Source organism: Antechinus flavipes, chromosome X (genome assembly GCF_016432865.1).
Source record: "Antechinus flavipes isolate AdamAnt ecotype Samford, QLD, Australia chromosome X, AdamAnt_v2, whole genome shotgun sequence".
NCBI lineage: Eukaryota > Metazoa > Chordata > Mammalia > Dasyuromorphia > Dasyuridae > Antechinus > Antechinus flavipes.
The window spans coordinates 1,322,879-1,333,275 of NC_067404.1; the positions used below are offsets into that span (position 1 = coordinate 1,322,879).

Here is a 10,397-nt window from a genome sequence, read left to right on the forward strand (position 1 = left end):
CTGGGTGAGAGCAAGCAAACCAAGGGGAGTGGGGCTAACATTATTCCCTGGGCTGGGGGACCGAGAGGAGAGGGTGTTGGTGGCCAGGACAAATGGGGTGGCATCCAAGGAGGAGATTTTAACCTCTGGGAAGGGGGCCTTTGCCAATAGCGTTTTAGGTCCCTCGAGGGAAAATTCTTGCAGTTTTGCCTGAGCTTCCACCTGAATCCCAACAGCCCGAGGGCTTTCCCTTGTTTTTTATGCAGACGTGTTTGCACTACATACCTGCCAAATTTCCATCCTTAGACCTTTCTTGGGGGCTTCTGCAGTCATCCCAGGAGGACCCTCGCTGAGCTTCATTTTTTCCCCCTTGACTCTAAGTTCACCCTGAGGCATAAATAAGATCATCTTATTTCTGTGGGAAACCTTGAGAAGTTGGAATGTGACTCCTACTACATAGTCTTTGCGTCCTCTCCCTCACCCTGGCTTTTTTAGGTTCCAGGGCTTAGCTGCGGGCTTTCTGCCTTGGGTCAGTGTTTCTGTAGCATTACCAGGTGGTTGCCCTTTGTTCTAAGAGGGCCCAAAGGACATCCCTACTAAGATTTCCAGTGCCCAAGTGTGGCTGGTCAGACCCAAGTGAGCCCAGAGGGCTCTGCCTCAAGTGGGTCAGCAAGTAGTGCCCATGAGCATCGGGACTCACTGTCAGTTGGTGCCTTCTGCCTTTCTCCCGAGATCACTCAAGTCTGGACAACTGAGTAAAGATACATTGTTTTCTGTCATTCTGTTTTCTTCAGTGTTCTTTTGTTTAACGCGGGTCGTCACTTTTAACTTTTTTTTCTTGTTTGCTTTGATTAACTTAGATGTCAAAAGGCAAAATTGTGGGACCCCATTTGTATGGTTTTGCTTTTCTCATAACTCATTTAACTTTGTCTTAGTTAATTTAGATACTCTATCCTTTGTTGCATGTGCATACTGTTGATATTTCATTGTTTATGGCATTTCTTAGCAAAGTGGACCTCTTTTAATTTTGTGTGTTTTGGCTTTTGTTTTATCAGATAATTATGATTTCTCCTGCTCCAGGTCTTACTTATACTCTCTATCTCTTTGTTTTGGATGTATTTATTTTTTAATCCACTTACATTTGGTGTTTAGGTTTATCTCATTCATATTGCAATTGTGATCACTATGTAGTTCCATTTAAATTTTCTTTTCCCCATTTATCCTTTCATCTTTTTTTCCACCCTCTTATTTCACCTCACCTCCTCCATCACCCTGCTTTCTCTTCTCTCCTCCCTAGAGATTTCTTTCCCCAACTCAGTCTTTTGTTCTCTGTGATCCATTTGCATAGAGAGTAAGGCTGAAGGTAGAAGCTCTTCTATAAGCAGTCTACTTTTTATCTTAAGACAGTTTATTCGAATGTTATGGAATATTATTGCTCTGTAAGGAATGACCAGCAGGATGAATACAGAGAGGCTTGGAGAGACCTACATGGACTGATGCTAAGTGAGATGAGCAGAACCAGGAGATCATTATACACTTCGACAACGATATTGTATGAGGATGTATTCTGATGGAAGTGGATTTCTCTGACAAAGAGACTTAACTGAGTTTCATTGGATAAATGATGGACAGAAACAGCTACACCCAAAGAAGGAATACTGGGAAATGAATGTGAACTATTTGATTTTTTATTTTCTTCCCGAGTTATTTTTACCTTCTGAATCCAATTCTCCCTGTGCAGCGGGAGAACTGTTCAGTTCTGCAAATATGTATTGTATCTAGGATATACTGCAACATATTTAACATCTATAGGACTGCTTGCCATCTTGGGGGGGGGAGGGAGGGAGGGGAAAAAACGAAACATAAGTGATTGCAAGGGATAATGTTGTGTAAAAATTATCCTGGCATGGATTCTGTCAATACAAAGTTATTATTAAATAAAATAAAATTAAAAAAAAAAGACAGTTTATTCCATTCTTCCTCTTCCGTGGGGACTGTGTCCTTCCTAGGCTCTTTTTACAGTGTCTGAGAACAGCAATTTGACGTGTTCATTTATTTCCTCTACTCTTCACCCGCTCTGCTGTACTTTCCCATAATTCTCTCTCCAGGGTGCTTTCTGGTTAAAGAGACTTGGCATTTGCAGTTTTCCTACTCGTTATTCCTTTGGACCAGAGCTACAGAGCCACAGAGCTGCAGAGCTACATGTTTCACACTCAGCCCTTGCTCATAACTCTTGTAATCGGGCAGCATGTACTGAGTGAATGCAGAGGGCTCATCCCCCTTCCCCCCCAGCAATTGTTCACAGATCTTCCAAGATTTCTCATGTTTTGCCATTTTCTGTGGACCTTACAGTGCTTTTCTCTTAATACTGTCGTTTGCTAGTGGCCAGATACTTTCTGAGACTCCGCAGATCTCACTCTCTCTCTGTCTCCCTAACATGCTTTAGGCTAAGAAATCGCCACGTGTTCTTCGTTTTGCTCGATTATAGGAATGCTTGCTTCACCTCTAATTGTTTTGAGAAAACTTTTAGTTTATCTTGATGGGAGATAATTCTTGATGATGATAGTTGTAAATGTTATCTATCACTGTAATGCCAACTCCATTTATCCTTATGTTTTTAATGTTTCTTAATAAGAATGGGTTCTTTATTTTGGAAAGGTCTTTCCGGCTGTAAAGATCATCATACAACTTTGGGTTTTTCTTTCTTGGAAGTCTGCTATTGCATTACAGTTGTCTTCTTATATGGCCTGTCTTACCTCCTTATCTATCCTTTTTTAATACCTCTTTATTTTCTTATAGTTACCTCATTTTCATCTTTAAGTAACTTAAACTCAGTGATTCATTTCTCTTGAATTTCTGTACAAGTAACACTCTCTTTTTCTCTCTGTTTCTGTCTCTGTCTCTCTCTTTTTCTCTTTCTCTCTCTGTCTCTCTCCATCCACAGCCACCCACAGTCACCCACAGCCCCTCCACCCCCACACACTGTACTTTCCCTCCTCACTCTAATTTAAGTCCCCCATACCTTTGTTGCTATGCCCATTTTCTTTAATGGTTGGTTTACCTTTATTATTCCTATACCTTATTAGTCTCTAGCATAAACTATTTAATCCTCATTTTGATTTTTTAAATTGTAGCATCTCTTAATGCTGTTCTCGCCTTGTAGTTTCCCCTTGAGCTACTCTTAATGCCCGTCCGCCGACAGCACGGCTAGGCCACACTTACCTGTCTTTGGGCACCAACCCAGATAACATAGAGATAGACCGCCAGGAAGTGGGGGCGAAGGGAAAGAGAACTTGCTTCTGAGACAGCATATATTTATACCCCCTGAGGATCTGGGGGAAGGGGAGGGCCTCTAGGAACCTGGCATAACGGGATTGCCCTGAGAAGAGGGAGGGAGGGGAAAAAACGAAACATAAGTGATTGCAAGGGATAATGTTGTGTAAAAATTATCCTGGCATGGATTCTGTCAATACAAAGTTATTATTAAATAAAATAAAATTAAAAAAAAAGACAGTTTATTCCATTCTTCCTCTTCCGTGGGGACTGTGTCCTTCCTAGGCTCTTTTTACAGTGTCTGAGAACAGCAATTTGACGTGTTCATTTATTTCCTCTACTCTTCACCCGCTCTGCTGTACTTTCCCATAATTCTCTCTCCAGGGTGCTTTCTGGTTAAAGAGACTTGGCATTTGCAGTTTTCCTACTCGTTATTCCTTTGGACCAGAGCTACAGAGCCACAGAGCTGCAGAGCTACATGTTTCACACTCAGCCCTTGCTCATAACTCTTGTAATCGGGCAGCATGTACTGAGTGAATGCAGAGGGCTCATCCCCCTTCCCCCCCAGCAATTGTTCACAGATCTTCCAAGATTTCTCATGTTTTGCCATTTTCTGTGGACCTTACAGTGCTTTTCTCTTAATACTGTCGTTTGCTAGTGGCCAGATACTTTCTGAGACTCCGCAGATCTCACTCTCTCTCTGTCTCTCTCCATCCACAGCCACCCACAGTCACCCACAGCCCCTCCACCCCCACACACTGTACTTTCCCTCCTCACTCTAATTTAAGTCCCCCATACCTTTGTTGCTATGCCCATTTTCTTTAATGGTTGGTTTACCTTTATTATTCCTATACCTTATTAGTCTCTAGCATAAACTATTTAATCCTCATTTTGATTTTTTAAATTGTAGCATCTCTTAATGCTGTTCTCGCCTTGTAGTTTCCCCTTGAGCTACTCTTAATGCCCGTCCGCCGACAGCACGGCTAGGCCACACTTACCTGTCTTTGGGCACCAACCCAGATAACATAGAGATAGACCGCCAGGAAGTGGGGGCGAAGGGAAAGAGAACTTGCTTCTGAGACAGCATATATTTATACCCCCTGAGGATCTGGGGGAAGGGGAGGGCCTCTAGGAACCTGGCATAACGGGATTGCCCTGAGAAGAGGGAGGGAGGGGAAGAAGGAGGGGGAGTGACATGCTACCTGGAGTCAGACTCCGCCTCCTGGGGCTGTGCCCCAGCTCCTGGTAGGACTCGCCTGCCCCTCGGCACCTCTCAGCCCTCGGGTCCCCCCACATGCCTTGAGCCGCATTCCTTGCTTCTAGAGGCTTTTTAACCCTTACAAAAATTCCTGCAATATTTTCCATCCTAAATATAATGGCTTTCCTTCTATTTCTCATACTGATGGTTCTTCTGATTCTGTTTGTTCATTATGATTATTGTTTGTTTTGTGATTTTAGGGAAAGGTTCAGATTTGCTCCTACAAAATGATGCTCTCGGACTCAATTAAAGTGAAAGTAAAATTTAATTATACAATGCACGGAATAGATCGCTTGCAACCACAACTAATACAGCAAATAACACATAACAGACAAAAGACAAAGAATAATAAGAATTATGATTAGAATAGCAGAAAAAGAGAATACGTTACATCATATCACCGGTCGAGGGAACTTCAACTCTAATTTACGGCTGGGAGGCCCCGGTATTTCAGCCTGTGAATCTCGATCGGGAAAGTCCTAGGCAGATCGTCATCTCCATAGGTGAGGCTTCAAAGTGGAGAATGCTTTGCCCACTCTTTATAGGGGTCCAAACAAAGAAGGCTTTGGGCCAAATGAAGACCTCATCTAAGACAAGGACGTACCAACTAGGGCTCCAGGTGATTATAATCAAATGTTGCATTGATAAGGGGGCCAGTCCTTATCAACAGCAACAGTTCCAAGGAGTGGCGAGTTCCTGGAATCATATAATTGGAGCTAAAACACAGGCTCTCCGACAACTGCCCGCCCCGCAGGCGAGCGTGTTCTACAGCACAGCCAGAGCCCAGCTTAGCCCCACAGACCTCTAGGGGGGCTGTGAAGACCAAAGGAGAGCCTTTGGCCAGGGGGCCGGGACACAGTGGGTGTTCAAGAAACGCTTTCGAAGCCAAATGGCCCCCCTGCCCAACAGGGGCCCTGTTCTGGGTTGTTCGTCGGCCCTTCTCCAGGACACTTGCCCTCCGCACCTTTTATCCCCACCTCCTTTCCGTCCTTCCTGAAAGGGCAGCACCAGCCTGTAGGATGGGTCCAGTGGACAAGGCGGCACGGGGACGCTGTCTTCAGCAAGAGGGCACGCCGTCCCGGGGAAGCTGAGGCCGGCCCGCGCTCGGCCCCGGGGAGTGGGCCGCGGAGTCGCCGGACCGTGAAGGCGGGGCCTTCGAATGTCCAGCTCCCCGGCGCAAACTCCGCCCCACGTGCAAGCGAGCCGTTGGGACGTCGTGGAGCGTTGCCAGGCGACTCTCTAGCCCCTGCGCTACGCCCAGCTGTCTCGCGGAAAGCTGAGAAGGCAGCGCGCCTGCGCCTTCGAGCGCGGGGCCAGGGGGCGGTGGCCCAAGGGATGGCTGCCCGCGACTCCAGTTCCTCGACCGTGAAGGCGGGGCCTAGCAACAAACTCCGCCCAGCGTCCCAACGTGCCTCTGTTACATCATCAGCGTTGCCAGGCTACCAGAAGGAGCGCGGCCCAGGCGCTTTCCAGGCTCCCAGAGGCAAGCCAAGTGAAAGGAAGAAACGAAGGAGAGTCCCAGGGCGCTGGGAGACCCAGAAAAGGAAGGGCGAAGTAGGAAAGGAAACGAAGAAGTCCAACACACCCACGGGTGGGGCTTAAGAAAAGAAAGGAAAAACAAGACTCGAAGAAGAAAAGAATTACCATCGATTGGAAGAAAAAGGGAAAGGAAGTAAGGCGGGAACCAAAGAGCAATGAGAAAAGCAAGAGAGATAGGGGACAGGGATGGATGGGAAGGAACCAATGGAGCACAGAAGGTTAAAATCAAGGGGGAAAGGGTTGATGACAGAAAGCAGGAAGTCAAGAAGAAAGAACAAGAAGGAAAGAAAGGAGCAACAAAGGATAGAAAAAGGAAAGAATTGAATGGGTCAAGGAACGGTCAGGTTTTCATAGGAGAAGGAGTTAAAATATATGCTCTTGGGGTGAGAGAGTAGTCAAGTTCTCACAGGGGGAGTCATGTCCTTCCTCGATTGGGTTCTCAAGGTTTACATGGGAATTAGGTTCATATGGGGAAAGTCACGTCCTTACAATGATTTGAAATGAACTTACTACTAATAAGGAGATTTCTTATTCATTGTTCTTTCCGTTTTATTTTAAATTTTTTGTAATTTTGATGGTGTCTTGACTCTTCATGACTACATTTGGGGCATTTCTAAGGATTCTGGAGCAGTTTACCATTTCTTTTTCCAACCCATTTTACAGATGAGGAAAGTGAGGTAGAAATGAATTGGGGGAAATGTGTAAGATAACTTCCAGTCAAAGTTTGCTAGTTTCTTATAGTTATGAAACTTATATTTAATTTTGTGTAAGTATGCACAGCAAAATGATGTGAATACATATAACTTTGTAATTAGAATTCCCGCCAATTAAGTAAATAGGACTTTGACCAAAAGATTTGAGAAGTAAAAATGCAGTTTTAAATATTTTAAGTAATTTTAAATTTTATTTATGGACAGACTACATTTATAATTAATTTATTTAGGACTAAGACTTCATGATATTGTGAGCTGTACAGTTTGTGGACGACAAATTGACTGTTATCAGAAGGATTCAATACCTAGACATCCCATGTTGAAAGTTCTAGTTTGTAAGGTACGCTGTTATGAAGTTGAGCATGAGTTTATATTTGTGAACGTTATCCCTTTTTATGGAATAAAGGAAAAGCTCACTTGTTAAGACTTCCTGTTTATTTCTACGAATTCTTTAAGAATTCATTTCATACTGAAGAGTCTTCAGAAGTGAGTTACAATAAGTGTTGTCAGAATTGATTAATAAATTGTTTAGTTTGGTTAAAAACTTCAGTTGGTAATGACAAGAGTAAAAACGTGCATTTCTTGGCCCCGTTTTAGATTTCCCGGTCTCCTTTGTCTGCCCTTCCCTTAGCAAAGGAGTAACATTTTGTTTTTGAGACCCACATTCATTTCTTCCATCAGAAGTGAGTGACAGCAGCAGGTCTCTATCCCTGGGTGAGACCCAAGCTGGGGCCTGAAGCCATGGGAGTGCGAATTGGAAGAGCAGGGATGTTGGTGGTCTTCGAAGTCACCCAATGGGGGAGGAGAGGACGGGGAGGAGAAGAAGGAGGAGGAGCTGGAGGCAGCTGAGATGGAGGGGCAATAAACAGGGCCAGCCTTGGGAAACTCTCCCCAGACAACACAGGCTCTCCGACAACTGCCCGCCCCGCAGGCGAGCGTGTTCTACAGCACAGCCAGAGCCCAGCTTAGCCCCACAGACCTCTAGGGGGGCTGTGAAGACCAAAGGAGAGCCTTTGGCCAGGGGGCCGGGACACAGTGGGTGTTCAAGAAACGCTTTCGAAGCCAAATGGCCCCCCTGCCCAACAGGGGCCCTGTTCTGGGTTGTTCGTCGGCCCTTCTCCAGGACACTTGCCCTCCGCACCTTTTATCCCCACCTCCTTTCCGTCCTTCCTGAAAGGGCAGCACCAGCCTGTAGGATGGGTCCAGTGGACAAGGCGGCACGGGGACGCTGTCTTCAGCAAGAGGGCACGCCGTCCCGGGGAAGCTGAGGCCGGCCCGCGCTCGGCCCCGGGGAGTGGGCCGCGGAGTCGCCGGACCGTGAAGGCGGGGCCTAGCAACAAACTCCGCCCAGCGTCCCAACGTGCCTCTGTTACATCATCAGCGTTGCCAGGCGACTCTCTAGCCCCTGCGCTACGCCCAGCTGTCTCGCGGAAAGCTGAGAAGGCAGCGCGCCTGCGCCTTCGAGCGCGGGGCCAGGGGGCGGTGGCCCAAGGGATGGCTGCCCGCGACTCCAGTTCCTCGACCGTGAAGGCGGGGCCTTCGAATGTCCAGCTCCCCGGCGCAAACTCCGCCCCACGTGCAAGCGAGCCGTTGGGACGTCGTGGAGCGTTGCCAGGCGACTCTCTAGCCCCTGCGCTACGCCCAGCTGTCTCGCGGAAAGCTGAGAAGGCAGCGCGCCTGCGCCTTCGAGCGCGGGGCCAGGGGGCGGTGGCCCAAGGGATGGCTGCCCGCGACTCCAGTTCCTCGACCGTGAAGGCGGGGCCTAGCAACAAACTCCGCCCAGCGTCCCAACGTGCCTCTGTTACATCATCAGCGTTGCCAGGCGACTCTCTAGCCCCTGCGCTACGCCCAGCTGTCTCGCGGAAAGCTGAGAAGGCAGCGCGCCTGCGCCTTCGAGCGCGGGGCCAGGGGGCGGTGGCCCAAGGGATGGCTGCCCGCGACTCCAGTTCCTCGACCGTGAAGGCGGGGCCTTCGAATGTCCAGCTCCCCGGCGCAAACTCCGCCCCACGTGCAAGCGAGCCGTTGGGACGTCGTGGAGCGTTGCCAGGCGACTCTCTAGCCCCTGCGCTACGCCCAGCTGTCTCGCGGAAAGCTGAGAAGGCAGCGCGCCTGCGCCTTCGAGCGCGGGGCCAGGGGGCGGTGGCCCAAGGGATGGCTGCCCGCGACTCCAGTTCCTCGACCGTGAAGGCGGGGCCTTCGAATGTCCAGCTCCCCGGCGCAAACTCCGCCCCACGTGCAAGCGAGCCGTTGGGACGTCGTGGAGCGTTGCCAGGCTACCAGAAGGAGCGCGGCCCAGGCGCTTTCCAGGCTCCCAGAGGCAAGCCAAGTGAAAGGAAGAAACGAAGGAGAGTCCCAGGGCGCTGGGAGACCCAGAAAAGGAAGGGCGAAGTAGGAAAGGAAACGAAGAAGTCCAACACACCCACGGGTGGGGCTTAAGAAAAGAAAGGAAAAACAAGACTCGAAGAAGAAAAGAATTACCATCGATTGGAAGAAAAAGGGAAAGGAAGTAAGGCGGGAACCAAAGAGCAATGAGAAAAGCAAGAGAGATAGGGGACAGGGATGGATGGGAAGGAACCAATGGAGCACAGAAGGTTAAAATCAAGGGGGAAAGGGTTGATGACAGAAAGCAGGAAGTCAAGAAGAAAGAACAAGAAGGAAAGAAAGGAGCAACAAAGGATAGAAAAAGGAAAGAAGCAAGGGACGAGTAATGCCCCAGAAAGTGAATAAGGAACAACAATAGGAAGGAAACAGGCGAAAAAAGGGTCGAAACAGGAAAAACCAAGAATGAAGAAAAGAAAGAGAAAAAGCAAGGGCAGAGGAAAAGAAACTTGGGAAGGCAGGAAAGAAGCAAGGAACAAAGGGATGTATAGAGGGAAGGAGCAAGAAAGGAGGGAAGCAATGAAGAAACGGGTAAAGAGGGAAAGGAAAAAGGAATAGACATCGATGGAAAGAAGTCCATTCTCCTTTTAGCAGGCTACGACTGGATGCCTCATGTTCTTTTGTTTTTCTCGCTCAATTGTTTTCTTTCTTTATTTTACAAAAAGTTTTTCCTTTGAGCATCTTGTGAATGTATGCTAAATGAGCTTATGAGTTAACAAAATTCTTCATAATTTTGTGCAACTGTCCTTCATAAGGCGTCCTTCCTTTCTTGCCAGTTCTTTACTTTGGCAAAGTTTTTCATTTTGTCACTGATTTAAGTTATCAGTCCAATTTTATGTTTAAAGATAGCATATGCTTAGTGGTTGGAATCATTGTAAAATTTGTGCTTTTGAACATTAATATTTTAACAGATTTAAAAAATCTAGATTTGAATATTAATTTCTTTTTTTAGAGCTGCTACAATTATTATATGAGTGATGAAAGAAGCTGTGATTCTGAAGGAATTGATGATCAGTGCAGGTAGGAATATAACTCCTAAAATATAAAGCATTGCTCTTTTGGGGATCTCATAGCTTTATTTATAATTTATTTTATTAATTGTATCATTGATACTAAATCATATTACCAAATATTACACCGTTTTTTTCAAAACAAGAGGTTGTACTTGTTTTAGATATATAACTACAGATTTTTTTTATAGAAGAAAAATTGCGAATGATTTGTGGTGGTTTCATTTCCATTCACATTTCATTATT

The 10,397-nt window shown here is 46.7% G+C and overlaps 1 protein-coding gene across 1 annotated transcript in view; it reads left to right on the forward strand.

The window, feature by feature from the left end:
• LOC127542762 (collagen alpha-1(I) chain-like) overlaps positions 1 to 9,198 on the forward strand; it is a 19,266-nt gene extending 10,068 nt beyond the window's left edge. Inside the window, exons 5-6 of the mRNA XM_051968552.1 lie at positions 5,511 to 6,101; positions 7,940 to 9,198. Coding sequence (XP_051824512.1) covers positions 5,511 to 6,101; positions 7,940 to 9,198 — 1,850 coding nt within the window. The remainder of the gene's footprint in view (positions 1 to 5,510; positions 6,102 to 7,939) is intronic.
• Positions 9,199 to 10,397: the final 1,199 nt, after the last annotated feature.